This window comes from Leptopilina heterotoma, unplaced genomic scaffold (assembly GCF_015476425.1).
Source record: "Leptopilina heterotoma isolate Lh14 unplaced genomic scaffold, ASM1547642v1 Lhet_31, whole genome shotgun sequence".
In the NCBI taxonomy this organism is placed as follows: domain Eukaryota; kingdom Metazoa; phylum Arthropoda; class Insecta; order Hymenoptera; family Figitidae; genus Leptopilina; species Leptopilina heterotoma.
The window spans coordinates 153,094-172,889 of NW_025111011.1; the positions used below are offsets into that span (position 1 = coordinate 153,094).

Below are 19,796 nucleotides of genomic sequence, written 5' to 3' on the forward strand. Positions count from 1 at the left end.
TTATAAAAACGTCCAACAATTTGATCAATTTTTGACCGAGTTATAAGCATTAAAAAAAAAAATTTACGTAAAAAACGTTATTTTTCAAAAATCTGTATCTCCTGAACCGCTTTATGAAAAAATTTGAAAAAAATCAAGATAGCTCATTTCAAAGAGAACTAAAAGAAAAAAATGTTTAAAAAAAATTTAAGATGCAAAAACAAAATAATTTCCGATTTGGCCTAGAATGCCCCATACATTAATCGATTTGTTTTCATGTCAGAAATGTAATTTTGACAAGAATTAATGAAAATATTAATAGATAAAAAAGTTATTTAAAAAAATACAAAAATCGATTTTTTTCAAAAATTAAAAAATTGCTAAAAAATATTTGTTTCGATATTTTTGAAGATCCTTTTGTCTTATTTTAGGTGTTTGTGACCGTAATACACCTCAGTATTGATTTACCTTCCAAATTTTATCAAAATAAATTAATAAAAAATAAAAAAAAAAATTTTTTAAACTTAAGTTTGAGTGCGGACTATCTAAAAGTTAATATTAAGAGCTCAAATTTTCAGAGAATTTTTTTTTATTAATTTGGAAACATTTAAGCCCCTGGGAGCAAAGAAATTAAAAAAAAAACCTTTTTAAGGACCACCCTACCCTTTATAGATGCTTACAAATGCTGTAGGTCTGCATCTGCAGCTTTTTGCATCTCTGGGCGGTATGTGAGAGAATCTTGCAGTCAATGAAGAGATTATACGGTCGTTAGGTTGGTTTATTTATTTATTTCTTTATCCAGAAAAGCGATATATTTGACTCAGAGCCTACTGAACTTTTTATTTGATTTCAATAAATTTTATATGGTACAAATAAGCTTTGTTTGGTTTAAATAAATTGTATTTGGCTCAAATATAATTTACTTAAGTCAAATATAATTTATTTAGTGCACATAAACTTTCTTTAGTTTAGAAAAATTTTACTTGGTTCAAATAAACTTTATTTGGTTAGGATAAATTTTACTTGGTTCAGATAAATTTTAATTGGTTAAAATAAATTTTATTTGTTGCAAATATAATTTACTTGAGTCAAATTTTATTTATTTGGTGAAAATAAACTTTATTTAGTTCAGACAAATTTTACTTGGCTCAAAAAAACATTATTTGGTTTAAAAAAATTTTTATTTGACTCAAATGAATTATATTTGTTTCAAATAAAATTTTTTGTTTTCCTCTGGGGTGTTTATATGTTTATAAGTAGTAAAGTTTCTTTCCCTGCGTTTGAGAGGAGATATAATTTTTAACAATATTAACTAGGCAGGAAAATAATATTTTGCATGATTCTATTGTCATCAGTGTTGCTATGTTTCTGTTAATATTTTACAATTTATTTTTTCTTCACTCATTTTTTTTTAGAGTAAAAAAATTTTGGTATATAAACAGTAGCATTATTATATTTTTACAAACAAATCTGTAAATGGGCTGAAATATTTGCATGTTTTTTTCTGGTTTCTTAAAAATGAATTCGCCGTTTGAAAAAGAATGATTTTGTTTTACACCAATTAGACATTTTTTTGTAGAAAATATTTTTTTATTTGATATAGTTTAAGTAATATCAGTTTTATTTATAATAACTTATTTTCATATAAAATCTTAATTACACAAGTCAATTATACTCATATAAATTTATAGTTTAGAAATAAATTTTCAAAAATGAACTACCATTTTTTTAAATTCCGATAATAAATTCTTTTGTTGATTACTATAATATATTTGCATTAAATTTAAATCTTTTTTTTAAATATGCATATCGTGTAACACAGCAAGTAAATTTGCGCGTGTTCTCTTTAATTTACGTTTGTACTCAGTTTTTTTTGCGAAGAAAAATTTCTGTACGCTGCAAACAAATTTTGAAGAAATTTTTATTACATGTTATTTTACTTTTCAAAATTTTAATGTCTCTTTAATACTCGTTTGTAATACTCTTATAAGCTGCAAGCAAATTTGAGGGAATTTTTATTATTTTTTTTTCAAATTTTCTTATCCCTTTAACATTTGTTTGTACTAAATTTTTCTTTGCAAAAAAATTTTAATACGGGGTCATTCACAAACTACGTCACGCTTTTTCGGACTAATTTAAACCCCTCCCCCCCTTCGTCACATGTTTTACATACAAAAAAATTTTTTTTACACACTTCGTCACACACATCTTGACACCCCCCCACCCCTAGGAGTGTGACGTAGTTTGTGAACGACCCCTACAGGAAAAATAATATTTGCGTGAATTTTTAATTTTTAAATCACGTTTTGTAACGTCATTTTGATTTTTATAAATCACTTTTAGTGTTATCTGTGAATTGTGATTTTATATTTTATAAGTACAGTGAAAGAAAGTATATGGAAAAGTGTTTTGGTTTATTTTAAAAAATTTAAATCTGTCAAGTGCAGTAAAATAATTTTAACAGGTAGGTCCTTAATAATTTTTTAAAATAACTGTTTAACAAAAAAGAATTGTTTAACAAAAGAAATATATTTTTCACTATAAATTTTTTTTTAATTGATTCGATACTTTTTATGCTGTGCAAATACATTTAAAAGTTGATTTTTTCCCAGTCCGTTCTGCTTTTTTTATTTCATTTTGTAATAATTGTATTTACAAACAAAAAATTATATATTGCAAAAGCAAATAAATTTGTCCGGATTTTCTTATGGAATCGCGTTTTTAAAAGTGATTATTCTATTAGTGTTTTAGTGATTTATAATTTTGTGGAAAAATTCGAAAGGTTATTTTAAAAGTTGATTAGTTAATTAATCAAATTATAATTAAATCTTGGGATTCAATAATGGAGATAATATTCTCTACCTTAGAATTCCAAGGTCACCGTCAGGTAATTATAATTATTATTAATTATAATATTAATATAATATAATCATAGTTTTTCTAAGGATATTAAATTGAGACAAAAAAACGTATCAAAATAGTTGCAAAACAACGTTTTGATATGTTTTTTGTCTCAATTTAATATCCTTGGAATAACTGATATAATTAATATAATTATAATATAATTAATTAATATGATTATAATATTACAAATGTTATTAAATATCATAATAGAAAGAAATTGAAACGGAAAATTAGCGAAAAGAAAAGGCATTCAGTGAAATCAGATAATTAAGTGTGAAATGTAAAAACAGAAAAGCATAAAATGCATTGTCGAGTGCTTGACAACGGGATTCCAAGTTATGTGTTTCGAATGTGAAGACATGCGGCAGGCGCCGATCGTACTTCACCGGATGATCGAGAATCTATTTGCGTTCGCAGAGACTTCTTCTCGGTACGTTTAATTCCTCTTTCACGATGACGACCCAACAACTGAGCTTCATCATGAGTCGATGATGTGATTTCGCGTTAATTCATCTGTCGGGTCGCCTAATGTCCGCTAAAACGTTTCGCACCGAGTGCAACCGTTTCATGCTTGTCTTCACTTTACAAAAAAAAACAAAAAAACAAAAAGAAGAAAAAAAGATAAACAAAAACAAAACAAGACGATCTTTAGGCTTCATCTTATTTATCTCCATTAAATAGACTCCAAGTTGCATTCAATTAACACCGTTTCCATTATCTCTACAATCTTCATACATTTTTATCATTTTTTTTCAAGTCTAATTTTTTATTTTAATAATTAATGTAATATTTATGGAACTTGTAAAAATGAAAACAGTAATAATTTAATATAATAATAATTTATTCACTTATATTTCTCCTACTTATTATTGTTACACTAAAAAAATTATTTTATTTAATTAACCGATTACTTTTCTATTATCAAATAAATATTTACTTGAATTAAATAATTTTTACTTCAATTAACTAAATGCACCCAGAGAAAAAATATATCTGACACAGAACCAACTAGACATTTTATTTGTTGAAAATAAATTTTGTTTGGTTTAAATAAAATTTTATTTGGCTGAAATATGTGTTTTATTTATGACGAATAAAATTTATATTAAATTTTTAACTAAAAATAAATATAAATAAATATTCTGAAAATAAATATACTGACATAAATATACGTTTACTTAACTCAAATAAAATATATATTTGGTTTTAGTAACATTTTTCTCTGGGTGTAAATGGTATCAATTTATTTGTATTTAAATTAATAATTTTATAACAATATCTGTAGTAAAAATATTAATAGTAGGTAACAATAAATTAATAATAATACTTTCTCAATTTGAAGAAGTAAAAAATAACTGATTATTAGTAAGCAAATAACTAAAAATAGTAGTAAAACTTCACTAATTGAATTAGTTTAGTTAGCAAACATTTCATAATTATTTTGAAATAGTCTAAAAATAGATTTAATTAAAAATTAGTTATATTTCAATAATTTAAATTTAGAGAGTAGTACAAAAATAATTGTAATACTAACAGAAAACAAAATAAATAGTAACAATATTAATGGTAAAAATATTAATACACCCAGAAAAAAAATATATTTGAATCAGAACCAACTATACTCTCTACTTTTTTATATTAAAAATAATTATAATGTTATTAGTAGCAAGAAATAAATAATTAAAGTAATAAAATAATTTATTATAATTTGAGTTTGAAAATGAATAATCCAACCACTTGAATCAGAGAATGTGAGTAAAAATAGGTATTTTTTCCATTCACATATTCATTAATCACAAAATCGATTCTATTTTTGATTGACTTTTCAATTAATTCTTTATTTTATAAGGTATAAAAATAATTGTTAATGGACACGCCTTCGCTTAGGCATTTAAATTGCACACGTGTATAACCAACCAATCAATAAATAGGGTTCAGTTATGTTTTTTAATTTATAGTTTGAAAACTAAATGCAAACCCACACAAATGTATATATATATTTTTCTTTATTTATTCGTTGTAGAGAATGATTAATTATGCTTCTAATTTCATGTTTGTCGTTAATTTTGTATCTCTTCGGTTTTTTAATTATCTCCTTGATATATTTAATCTCATTACATATTATCCCTTTGCTCTTAATCCAATGATCTTTCGTTTACGTAATGAAATAATTATTTTTTTATTAATAGATAATAATAGATAATTGTGTGTATAACATCAATGTAGTGTATACTAAGTAACCTTTTGAAATTACGTAATTTATCATTAATAACTAAAACAATCATTAAACGTGAAGTAGAGACGAAATCGATGATGCTTCTAGATCAATTTTTCAAGGCTTTTACTCGAAAAATTTTCATTTTGATTAGATGAAAATCAAAACAGGATTCGAATTTTTTATTTGTTGGCTAGGATTCAATTTTTCATAAATAATAATAATAGTAGTAAAATAATAATAAAATAATGAAAATAGTAAAATTAATTTCCTCTCTAAATTTGAATTAGTAAAAATGTTTACTTATTTTAATTAGTGACTTTTTGCTTTTGAAATAGTAAATTTTATTAATAAATAGTAATTTTTACTAATTTATTAGTAAAATTTACCAATTAAAAAGCAAAAAGTCAGTCACTAATTCAAATTAGTAAACATTTTTACTAATTCAAATTTAGAGAGCTGCACCCAGATAAAAGATATATTTGACTTAGAGCCAAGTAGACTTTTTATTTGTTTCAAATAAATTTTATTTGAATCAATTAAAGTTTTATTTAAACCAAATAAAGTTTTATTTTATTTATGATGTTTCGGTTGTTTGGATTTAGAAATTTTAGTTAAGATGTAATTTTTATTTGAAAAAAAATTAGTTTTATTTATGTCGAAAAAAATTTTTATTAAAAACAAATAAATAATTTCGTAGATTCTGAGACAAATATTAAACTTTTATTCAACTCAAATTATATTTGGTTTAAAATAAATTTTTCTCTAGATGCAATTATAATACAGTGAGTTACGCCCAGGAAAGAACATCCAGAGAAAAATTTTATTTGAACCACAAATATATTTTATTTGAGTTAAATAAACGTATATTTGTCTCAGAACCAACTATAAGTTATTTATTTGTTTTAAATAAAAAATTTTATTCAACATGAACAAAACGTATATTTGAGACAAGTAAAATTTTATTTAAACCAAATAAAATTTATTTGAAACAAATAAAAATTCTAGTTGGTTCTGAGTCAAATATATCTTTTCTCTGTGTGAAGATATATTATATTTTTATTAGAGCGCACTAAATTATTTCCATTAATTGTTAAATAATAATTGGGTATTAATTATTTATTAAAAAGTCGTTATTAAATAATATATACTATTGTTTATTGTAAATCATTATTGTTCAAATAAATTTTATTTGGTTTAAATAAAAAATTTTAAATTCAAAACAAATAAATAATTTATTTTGTTATTTATTTGTTTTAGAATTAATTTTGTAATTTAATTATTTATTTGTTTCAAAGAAATCTTATTTTGTTCAAATAAATTTTATTTTGTTTAAATAAATTTTATTTTGTTTAAATAAATTTTATTTTGTTTAAATAAATTTTATTTTGCCCAAGTAAACATTTTTATTTCGAAAAACAACTTATTTTGTTATTTACTTATTATGGAATTATGATGATGATGTGTGTTCCATTCATATATTTATATATTTAATTTTATTTCTTCCCTCGTTAATACTGTATTTATTTCGTTCTACTTGTAAACAGTGTAACACTTTATTACAAATAAACTATACTATACTATATAGATTTACTTGTTTCAAAGAAATTTTATTTGTTCCAAATATATTTTTTTTGATTCTGGCGGTAAAAATTTTTAATTTAAAAGTAATAAATATTTTTGTACACTCAGAAAAGAATTTTATATTTGAGCCAAATACAATTTATTTGAACAAATTTAAATTTATCTGAACCAAGTAAAATTTATCTGAACCAAGTAACATTTTTCTGAACTAAATAAAGTTTAATAAAACATTTTGATGGGTGAAAAGAGATAATTTTTGTTAAATTTACAACTCAACGAAGAGAAATAATAATAAATAAAATTATAAAATAAGAGACAGTGTAGAAAAATAAATAAATATAAAATTTAAAGACAGGAAAAGAAAGGTTTTTTTAAAAAATATTTATTTATGGAAAAATTTTAATTATTTACATACGTTGATGCATGTTAGCTTGCGCACAATCGTTTTTAACGCTAACGTAACACTTGGTTTATAGTGTCTTTGGGAATTGATTTCCAGTTGCTTGGCAACTGGTTGAGTTCCAGGTTGCTACCACGCTTACTGTAAGCAGCCGGCAGTTAGTTAACCGGTTGCGTGGCGCGTGGTGTGAAAAACCATGGATTTACCTGATATCGAAAATATACCGGGTAAATATTTTCATTCATTTTTTTTGTATAAAAGAAAAATTATTCTATTTCATCTAGTTAAAAATTTTGCTTTTTTTAAATTTTATAATTCAAAAAAGGGCAAAAGAAAAAAATTGTTTTGTGAAATATATGATACCAACTTGTTTCCCCCATCGTTGTATGCAGGAGATACCAGTAGGTGTCTCTTCAGAGGGACGCGGATGTACTTCCGTAAACACAAAAATTGTTACAAAATAATTCTCTGCTGAATGTAAAAAAAAAATTTGGTTTTCTTTTTCTGTAAACGAAAAATATTTTATTTCGTAAATTTATTGAAGTCGAATTGAAATAAATTATTTATGTTTCATTAATAAATATTAATAAATTATTTATATTTATTTATTAAATTATTTACCTTTATTCATTAAATTATTAATAGTTAATTATTTAATAATCGTTTCTATTTACTTTTAATTATTTACATTCATTTAATATTTGGAGTTATATTTAATGATTTACATTAACTTAACGATTATTTGGATGTTTATTTAAAAATTTACATAAAATTAACGATTATTTGGATTTATATTTAATACAGGCTTCACAGTCTGTCCCCTATTTCCCTAAAAGTTTCCTTTTTTTAATTTTGGCCCCTAAACGTACCCTATTTTGAAAATTTCCCCTAAATTTCCCCTATTTTTTTCTTTTATCTTTTAATGATGAATTTACGTCAAATTTAGCTTCGTAAACTATGAAACTGCCACTAATTCTAATACAAAACCTTCAACAATTTCTTCTATTTCTGACAAGAATTAATTTTTTAATATTATTTAATTATTACAAAAGTTTTAATGCAATTGTTTTGATAAATAACAAAATTCTTCACAGAAATTCAATAATATTTTTAAAAATTTTCACAAATATCTTGTCAAGAATTCAATTATCTTTACGAATAGCAAAATTTTTCGACAAAAATTCAATTATTTTCAAAAATTTAAATAAATCTTTGTAAAAGTTCAATTACTTTCAAAAGTTTTTTGCAATTCAATAATTTTCAATATTTATTATTTTCATAAAATTTATCAACAGATTTAATTATAGAAAAAACTTTTTGATACAATTCTACGAAAAGATTCAATTATTTTCATAAATAATAAAATTTCATTTACGAATTCAATTATTTTCATCGCAGAATTTCAAATATTTTTAATACAATTTTAAAAAAATTCCTTTAAAAATGCAATTATTATTAAAAAATTTTATTAAAACTTGAGGAAAGAATTAAATTTTAAGAATTATTCAATTATTCAATAAAACAAGAAAATTCGTTGCAATAATTCAAATATTTTCATAAATAACATTTAATTCGTCGCAGAAAATCAATTATTTTCAAAAAATTTTAAGGAATTTTGCAAAAGAATCCAATAAGCTTGATAAACAACAAAATTGCATAAATTCTTTCCATAAAATCAATTATTCTAAGGAATTTTAATAAAATTCTTTTCCAAAATTCAATTATTTTGATAAATATCAAAATTCATCACAAGAATTTAATTCTTTTTAAAAGTAATTAAATACAAAATTCAATGTTATTTATTTTTGTATTTAAATAATTGATTTCTCGTAGAATTAAATTATTATTTTTCGTACTTTTAACTAAAAATTCTGTAGAATTAATTTTTTTGAAAAAGTTTAATTGAATAATAATTGATGTTATTGATTTAAAGTAGAATTTTAGTTAAAAATTCTAGAAAAAAATTTTTTTAATTGAATTGAAATGATACAAATAATTTTGAAGAAATTACAGTAACAATATTCTTATAAATATATAATAAAATAATGATTTTGTCAGACAGTCATCTTTAATTATTATAAAACATAAAGAAACGGATCACTCCGAGTCGAAGACTCGGAGTAATCCATTTCTTTATGGATTGGATTATATATATTAATAAATTTTACTGATAAATAGTAATTTCTACTGATTTATTAGTAATAATATTTGTTTAAACAAACCTACTTAGTTGAATTAAAATAAATTTGCTGAGAATTGAATGAAACTCGTTCATAAATAGTGAAATTTTGAATGAACGAAATTTTTAATTTAGAAAAATAAAGTAAATCATGTGAAATTATTTAAAATATTTCTATTATTAATTAAAAATTAACACTATAATTTCTACAATTTATTATTATTAATATTACATTATTTTATTGTTATATTGATGAAGTTATAATAATTATTATCATTAATAATAATAAAAAGCGCGAAATAGAAAAATGTTGCTATAGATTTAATAAGCCACAAACTTAAATAAATATTTGGTTTACTCTCTAAATTTGAATTAGAAAAATATTTACTAATTTAAATTAGTGCCTGACTTTTGGCTTTTGAATTAGTAAATTTTACTAATAAATTAGTAGATATTACTATTTAGCAGTAAAATTTATTAATATATTAGTAGAAATTACTATTTGGTGGTAAAATTTACTAATAGTAAAAAATTAGTAAATCTCACAATTTTACTGATAAATTAGTATTAATTACTACTTAGTAGTAAAATTTACTAATATATTAGTAAAAATTACTATTTAGTAGTAAAATTTACTAATATATTAGTAGAAATTACTTTTTAGTAGTAAAATTTATTAATTTTTAATTGTAAAAAAATGAGTGTAATTTACTAATAAATAGTAATTTCTACTAATTTATTAGTAAAATTTACTAATTCAAAAGTAAAAAGTCAGTCACTAATTTAAAATTTTAAATTAGTAAACATTCTTACTAATTCAAATTTAGAGAGTAAATGAAACATTTCTTTGTAAACAAAATTTTTGTTTAAGACAAACAGCATAAAAAACGCGTTGAGAAGTTAAATTAAATCTTAATTAAATTTAGTTTTTATATAAAAAAAAATACTAATTCCATGATTTGGAAATTTAAATTTGAAAAAATTTGTAGATCGCTCTGAATAAGCTTTTATTGATATTAGAAAGGGTGAGAAGGTAATTGTAGAAACATTATAAAGTTTGGTGTTATAAAAAATATAAATATTCATATAGTTTTGAATTATAATTTTCAAGAATAATTTGGTTTCTTTGATGGCTTTAAATATGTGGGGGGTGAATTGACGTGTCATTGCTCTTTTATATTATTATATTAAATAGACATTAAAACTGAAAGAATTTTTTTTTTTCGAGGAAATAAGTTGATTTTGATCACGTGCATATTAAGTACATAATGAAAACACGTACTTTAATTTTTTTTTGCCTGATATACAGCTTGTGTAGATATGAATGCATATACATTTGTGGAGAGGAAAAAAAAACTAGCGGAGGAGTAATGACTTTGCATGTTGCCGAAACAATCAATTCTTTTCATCCCTTTTTTTTCTATAATTATATTTCCCTTCACTTTACTAACATATTTTGTCTATTTTGTTTCTTTTTTCTAGAAAAGAAAAATTTCTACTGTGTGAAAAACATTTTTTCTATTTTCATATACGTAAATATGGTGATGTTCCGGGTATAATTTTTTCATTCAAATCTCTTCTTTTTTTTTTGTTGCGTTGTGAGACAAGATTTTAACGAGGATAATGAAATGTCAACTAGGATAAAAATATTGTAATAATGGTGACAATCGTACGCAATAGTAACAATAATAATAATGATTGTATCCATAATAATAGAACCTAACAATGAAAATATTAATGATAATAATTTTAATAATAAGAATACTAAAATAGCTATTGTTACTATTATTATTGTTAGTATTACTATTTTTACTATTAATATTGTTACTATTTTATTTACTATGAATATTGCTACTATTATTATTTTTACTACAAATATTGTTATTAATATTGTTATTATTTATATTTTTACTACTAATATTGTAACTAGTAATATTACATTCATTTCTGTACTATTCTCTAAATTTGAGTTAGTTGAAATTAACTCACTTTAAGTTAAATTTATTTTTAGGTTATTTCAAAATAATTATAAAATGTTTGGTAACTAATTCCATTAGTGAAATTTGACTATTTTTGTAGTTATTTACTTGCTATTAATATTTTTACTATAAATTTTGTTATGAAATTATTAATTTAAATACAATTTAATTGACTTTATAAATATATTTGATTCAAGTAAATATTTATTTGATAATAGACAAGTAATCGGTTATTTGAATCAAATACATTTTTTTCAGTGTAGCAATAATAATAATAAATCGTGTTACGAACGTGATATAAAATGTTATGAGTTACAAAGAAAATATTTTTTCCAGAAACTGGCGCTGTATTTACAATTGGTCGCAGTAGATTTGCGGATAATATAGCTTCACATTTTTTTATTAGAAAAGATCCTGTGATCTCTGTGACTTGTGGTGATGAACATTCGGCTGTAATTTGTCGTAAGTTAATATTTTTTTCAATTTTATATATTTATATTTGATAAATAAATGCAGAAAATTAAATCACTAGTATAGAAGTGTAAATTAATATTTTATTTAAGCGAAAAGTGTATGATTTTTTTCTTTCCTATTGAGTAAAGTTTGCATGTGTTTAGTTTTCCAGACAGTTTGAGTTTTGTTATCTTAGATTTGATTTCCATACAAACATTGCGTGCAAATCAATATTACAGTTTTCATCTTCAGATATCGCATTATTCAGGGTCGATTGCTTGGAATTTTTGTTAATTTGCATAGGTCAGTAATCAAGACACGTAAATCCCATTTTAGAAGTCTGTTTATATTCCATCATTGGAAATAAATTTCTATTTTTGAACATTTTGCAGTATAGTATTTTTACGAAATTAATAAAAAATACGGTTTCTTTTGAAAAAAGGGTTTTTTTAAATCAGATTTCAACATTTTTAATATCTACTATTTTAATAAAAAATTTCCCAAAAGAATTCAATAATTATTTAAAAAGAAAATTTATAAAATTCTTCACAAACATTCAAGAATTTTCAATAATTTTCATAAATAATCAAATTTTCACAGTAATTCAATTATTTAAGACACAATTTCCATAAAATTTTCCAAAAAAAAAAAAAATTATTTGAAAAGATTTTCACAAAATTTTTAGTAAGAATTTAATTATTTTCGTAAATAATCTAATTTTTATATAGGAATTCAATTATTTAAGACACAATTTCCATAAAATTTTCCAAAAAAACCAATTATTTAAAAAGATTTTTATAACATTTTTAGCAAGAATTCAATTATTTTCAATAATAATAAAATTTCTAGTCAATTACTTTCGAAAAATTTAGCAAAATACTTCGTAAGAATTCAATTCATAAATAATAAAATTCTTATTCGCAGAAATTCAATTACTTTCATTACATTTTTAATAAAATTTTTTGAAAAAATTCAATTATTTTCATCAATAACAAAATGTATGTGTGTATGTATGTATGTATGTCTGTCCGCGATATTTTGTCCGGGATAAACACAAAGAAAAAATATTAAGCTAAACAAAAGTTATAGCTTTTTTCACAAAATTCAAAAAATCAAAAAAATGCAAATTTTTTAATTTTTGGTCAAATTGATGTGACACTTTCTGTAGCTACTTTTAAATATAAATACAACTAATATTCACTATAAAAATGAAATATAAATAATATATTCGAATTTTTAAGCCAAAATCATATTTTTGATTTTCGACAAAATTTTTAATTAATTTTTTTTTTTGAATATTGTTTAGTTTTTTATGAAATTGGTATTGATATCGGTTGCTGTTTTTAAATTTTAAATTACATTCATTACATTTATTTTATTAACAAGTTTAGAGTCATGAATTTGATGTCTATTACAAATTTTTTAAAATCAATGAACGTGAGTTTGCAAACAATTTCTATATTGATATTTTAAGGTTTTAAGTTTGAAAATTTGATAGAATGTATTGTCATATTTAACGTAGAAAATAAAATATATATGTGACGCTCCACGAGAAAAGGGACCTTATTTACTCTTGTCATAAGGTCCCTTTTCTTGTGGAGCGTCACATATGTTCAATATATATAAAGGGTGCAGTAAAAGTATCAATAAAACAGAAATTTGACTTCAGCGGGCACTGGGACATAAAAAGTCCTTAAGACGCCATTAGAACAAATTGGGATTTATGAATCAAAATTTTTGTATTTTTGAATTCTAGAAATGTTTTAGAAATGACTTTGAAAATAAATATCAAATTCCTATTTATAAATTAAAATTTTTCTTCTTGAATTTTAGAAATGTTTGAGGTATGTTGTTGCTTTTCAAAATTCTATCCGGGCATTACGCAAAAACGAGTAAAATGTAAAATCCCATGAGGAAATTTTCAATAGGGATATGGAAAAATTATACCATACGGTTTTACATGGGAATCCATATAAGTAGATAGACAGGGAGCGTTCTGGACCAAGATTCCTGCACCGACATGTTACCGACATTTTTAGCCCAGACTCAAACCACTTAGCCAAGACTCAATCCATTGGGGGGGGGGGGATATTCTGACTGTTATGCTGAGCCGGATATGACGTCATACTTCCTAGAATTTTTGGAGTGGGGGGATATTGAGATCATGATGCAAATGTGATTCTTGGAATTTATCTAATTTCTTGGAATTATAAAACAATCCTAGAATTTTCCATAGGGGTTGATGACTCAGAATTTTGCAATTTTTTATTGGAATTTACCGTTTTTGTTTTTTTACAGGGTGCATTCTTTAACGATGACACATAATTTCTTTGTTTCTCGCAAAATGGGGTTGATGACTCATTATCATTGGTATTTCCTGTTTTTGTTTTTTACAGGGTGCATTCTTTAACGATGACACATAATTTCTTTGTTTCTCGCAAAATGGGGTTGATGACTCATTATCATTGGTATTTCCTGTTTTTGTTTTTTGCAGGGTGCATTCTTTAACGATGACACATAATTTCTTTGTTTCTCACAAAATGGGGTTGATGACTCATTATCATTGGAATTTCCTGTTTTTGTTTTTTACATGGTGCATTCTTTATCGATGACATAATTTCTTTGTTTCTCGCAAAATAGGGGTTGATGACTCATTATCATTGGAATTTCCTGTTTTTGTTTTTTACATGGTGCATTCTTTATCGATGACATAATTTCTTTGTTTCTCGCAAAATAGGGGTTGATGACTCAGAGTTTTGGAATTTTTTATTGATGACTCATTATCATTGGTATTTCCTGTTTTTGTTTTTTACCATAATTCTAAGAAAACCATAATTAACTTGAAATAAAATTAGTCATAATTTGTGTATATAAAGAAGGCAATTTTTCTTAACAAAATCATTCCTGCAGTTTAAGTTGTTCAATCAACATATCAGAAAAACATCGTGAAATTCAAGTGCGCTTAAAAAATCTCGTTTTAAAAAAATCGCTATAGTTAAAAGTTCAATTTTAGTCTGATCGGAGTTAATCATTGTAGTGAAAAAAATTGACAGTTTCAATACAAGTGATAAAAATGAATTTGGATAAATTAAATGCAGCAATTAAAGTTATGGAAACTGATAAAACCTCTAACTATTGTAAAGATTTTGTGAAAATTATGAACAATGCTTTTAAAACATTAAGTAAAAAAACTACAACAGAGGAATTAAATTTTTGGATAAATAATAGTGTAAAAAACATTAGATTACTGAAAAAATTGTTAAGAAATGGATCTGTGTCATGTGGAGAGAAAAAAAAGATTTTGTCAACTATTGGACTATTGAAAGCAAATAGCAGAAAGTTTAAGAAACTAAGAAGAACAGGAACTGGTTTATTTAAAAAGGATGAGAGATGGATCAGGTGGGAAGAATTAGAGAATGCTTTCGAGAATAGAATTAGAACAGGTGTTGTTATTAATTTAAAACATAAAAATATGGACAGTTTTCTCAGTGATGCAAAGAAAATGATTATTTCTCGATTAAAAAATGCATTTAAAAAGGTGGGAAACATGAAAGTTAATGTTGTTCTTGCGGCAAATTATACTGTTTTAGAAGAAGGTGAGGAAATTGATGATATTAAATATTTCAATACTAGAAATTCAAAAATTTTAGAATCAACGAACTTTGATGAATGGTTTGATCATAAAATTCGTGAAAAACTTTTTGTTAAGATTGATGATTTTCAACAAAAAAAGTCAGGTTGGTCTTTAAATGAAATTATAAATTTAAGTGTTAATATAAATAAATATGTGCCTCTTGCGGCTGGATACTCAACTTTTATAAGAATGCCAAAATTTATAATTGATAAAAAAGCTGTTATTAATGTTATAAATAATGACAAATTCTGTTTTTTATGGTCAATAATTGCACAACGTTATCCAGCTAATAGTCACGTTGATCGTACAAGTTCATATCCCCACTTTAAAGATACTGATTTAAAGTTTGATGATTTTGAATTCCCCATTTCTCTCAGCGATATTCCAAAATTTGAAAAATTAAACAATTTAAATATTAATGTGTACGGAATTGATAAAAGCAGTAATAAAAAGAATGAAATTATTCCACTTTATTTAAGTAAAAACAAATCAAATGAACGTACTTATCACTTATTAATGATTGAAAATACAGAACTTGATTTAGACGATGATGATGATAATAATAATTTTCAAAATAACAAAGTTTATCATTTTGCATTAATCAATAATTTATCTCGTTTAGTAAAATCTCAAATAACAAAAGATCATAATCGAACCATACTTTGTGATAGATGTTTATGCCATTTTAAATATGAAAAATCATTTAATAATCATAAAATTGATTGTGATAAAATAAACATGTGTCGAGTAATTTTGCCTAATGAAGAGGATAAAATTTTAAAATTTAAAAATTACAGAAATAAAGAAAGTGTTCCCTTTGTCGTGTATGCTGACACTGAAAGTCTCTTAGAACCTATAGCAAGTACACACACAAACACATCAACATACCAAAAACATATCCCGACAAGTTTTGCTTTCTATGTACATTGCAATTTTAATGAATCTCTTTCAGAATTTAAATCATATCGAGGTCCAGATTGTGTTGATTGGTTCATGGCTGAATTAGAACAATTGGCTGAAAAAGCAAATACTTATTTTACAAATATTATTCCAATGGAAAATTTAACTATTTTACAACAAATTCAATTTGACACAGCAACAATTTGTCATATTTGTGAAAAACCTTTTGAAAATGATGACATTAAACACCGCGATCATTGTCATTTCACGGGAAAATATCGTGGTCCAGCACATCAAGGTTGCAATGTAAATTATAAAGATTCGCATGTTGTTCCCATAATTTTTCACAACTTGTCAGGATATGATGCACATTTCATTATTAAAACTTTAGCAACGTCTTTTGAGGGTGAAATGAAACTGTTACCAATAAACAAAGAAAAGTACATTTCATTTTCAAAATATGTGAAGGGTACCAAAGTAGTATTAAGATTTCTTGATTCATTTAGATTTATGCCCAGCAGTTTAGACAAATTATCCTCCTATCTTGAAAATGATGAGAAAAAAATTACTAAAAAGTATTGTAAAAATATGAACGAGTTTAATTTATTGACAAGAAAAGGAATATTTCCTTACGAATATGTTAGTAGCTGGGAAAAATTAGAAGAAGGTCAATTGCCAGTAAAAGACTCTTTCTACTCTAAATTAAATGACGCTCATATTTCAGACGAAGACTATGAACATGCTTGTAACGTATGGAAAACGTTTAATTTAAAAACAATAGGAGAATACTCTGACTTGTATTTACAGACTGACGTTCTACTACTTGCCGACATTTTTGAAAATTTTAGAAAAACATGCTTTACAACTTATAACTTGGACGCGTTACATTACTATACTGCCCCAGGACTGGCATTTGACGCTATGCTCAAGTACACAGACGTAAAGCTTGATTTGTTGACAGATGTAGAAATGTTGCTTTTTATTGAAAAGGGAATAAGAGGTGGAGTTTCACAATGCTCAAACAGATACGCGAAAGCTAATAATAGATTTATGGAAAAAGATTTTAATCCCCTAATACCAGAATCTTACATTATGTATTTCGATATAAATAATCAGTATGGTGCTTCTATGAGCGAAAGCTTGCCTTATACAGATTTTGAATGGTTTGAAAATTATAGCAATGACTTTTTCTTGAATATTCCAGATGATTCAGAAGAAGGATACATTCTTGAAGTAGATTTAGATTATCCAACTCAACTTCATGATTCACATAAAGACTTGCCGTTATGCCCTGAACATTTCATACCTCCTCTCCCAAAATGTACAATTCCCAAATTAATTCCAAATTTATTACCAAAGAAGAACTATACAATTCACTATAGAAATTTAAAGCTATATTTATCTTTGGGAATGAAATTAACTAAAATACATAGAGTTTTAAAATTTAAGCAAAAGCAGTGGTTAAAACCCTACATTGATTTAAATACCGAGCTTAGAAAAAAATCGAGTAATGAATTTGAGAAGAATTTTTACAAGCTAATGAACAATTCCGTATTTGGCAAGACAATGGAAAATGTTAGAAAACACAAAGATGTTAGATTAATAACAAAATGGGAGGGAAGGTATTGCGCGAAAAATTTAATTGCTTAACCAAACTTTCATAGTTGCACCATATTCGATAAAGATATGGTCATTATTGAGATGAATAAAACAAAGGTATACTTTAACAAACCAATTTACATAGGATTCACTATTTTGGACATATCAAAGATAATAACATATGACTTTCATTACAATTACATTAAAGAGACTTTCAGTGATTCTGCAAAATTACTCTACACAGATACTGACAGTCTTGTTTATCATATTACAGTACCAAATTTTTATGATTATATTAAAAGAGATTTACATAAATTCGATACATCCGATTATCCTGAAAACAACATTTATAATATACCACTTGCAAATAAAAAAATCCTGGGTCTTATGAAAGACGAAAATAACGGTAAAATTGTAGACGAATTTATAGGTTTAAGATCAAAACTCTATGCATTCAAGTTATGGGGTGATGAGGAAGCTAAAAAGAAAGCAAAAGGGGTAAAATATTCAACTTTAAAAAAAATAGGTTTCGATGATTTTAAGCATACTCTCAATGAAAATGAAAACCTGATCCGATCTCAGCACTTTATACGCAGCAAAAAACATGAAGTATTTACTGTCAAACAAAATAAAATTGCTCTAAGTTGGCAGGATGATAAAAGAATTTTGATACCAGGGAAAACTGACACCTTTCCTTGGGGTTACCAACAGCATGAGCCAATGGAAATAGATGAAATTGATGTATAAAATGTAAATATTTATTTAAAATGTAGTTTGTATTAGTTCTCTACTATTCGCTTTATACAATTTTTACAATAAATTATACTTAAAAAATATTGTAATTTATTATAATAAATAAATGTATTTAAAATAAATGTCGTTTCTTATTCCTGAAAACAATAAGGTTAGGTTAGAAATAATAATTACAGTGCAATTGATATTTTATAATTTTATTGAGGAAAAAAATAGAATACATTTTCAACTAAAATACTCAAATATTACAGTTTTTGCAGAACCAAGTTTTTAAGTTTATAACATTCTGAAGAGCACAAGTAAAAGTTTTATTGTTGATTAAATGTTTTGAACAAGTTCCAGTACATGTTTCAATGTTTAACTTTTTTAAAGAAGGACAATTTAAATCATTCATGTCGATAATTTCAGTACAATATTTTTCATCGATTAAGCTTTTTAACCATTTTTTCTTCTCTAAACCTTTAACATAAATTGTCTTTGCTTTTTTAAACACATTTTCTAAAATTTCTTTTAAATAAACGTACGGTACATTACCAGCATTCCAACGAATACCATGGAAATTATTTTCTAACCAACGATTGATACATTTATATTTGTTTGTGACGCAATTCCATGGACAAGGAGGTTGGAAAACCATATTTATTGGTATTGAATCATTATTTACAGAAACTATAGCTAATTCTTTTAAAACAAATTCATTAATTGGCAATTTGAATCCTTGCACATCTATCAAGTACTGCATTTTTAAATCAACTAATCTCATTACGCGTAAAGAGTTAAATATATATAAGCTTAAAGTTAAACAATTTTTTTGACAATTCCACTGATTGGTTTATATTCAACGATGCGGTCATGCAAAACTAAGCAATAAGCTGAAGTATTGGCGGGAAAATTTTCTTTTGATTCAAATTCTAGGCGAATATCAACTGGTCCACTTTTTAAAGACTCATTTTGTTTTGAACAATCCACTACAACTAAAGGAGCATATTGTAAAAATTCTTTTTTTGATAAAATTGGTTGAGACTCTTTACTATAATAAGATGCTTGAAAATTTGTAAACATTTCATATAAAGTAGAGTACTGATTTCTATTAATATTGAGATTCATATTACCATAAGGATAACATTGTGAATTTAAAAATAATTTTACATCAGATAAATCACAATGATCAAAATAACTAGAGTTTTGAACTGTATTATTTTTTCTGTTTCTCTGAA

At 24.3% G+C, this 19,796-nt stretch overlaps 1 protein-coding gene across 1 annotated transcript in view; it reads left to right on the forward strand.

Annotated features, from left to right (window-relative positions):
• The first annotated feature begins 7,194 nt into the window (after positions 1 to 7,194).
• Positions 7,195 to 19,796, forward strand: part of LOC122504688 (X-linked retinitis pigmentosa GTPase regulator-like) — a 41,039-nt gene continuing 28,437 nt past the window's right edge. Inside the window, exons 1-2 of the mRNA XM_043615898.1 lie at positions 7,195 to 7,309; positions 11,577 to 11,702. Of these exons, the coding sequence (XP_043471833.1) occupies positions 7,279 to 7,309; positions 11,577 to 11,702 (157 nt within the window). The 5' untranslated portion in view covers positions 7,195 to 7,278. The remainder of the gene's footprint in view (positions 7,310 to 11,576; positions 11,703 to 19,796) is intronic.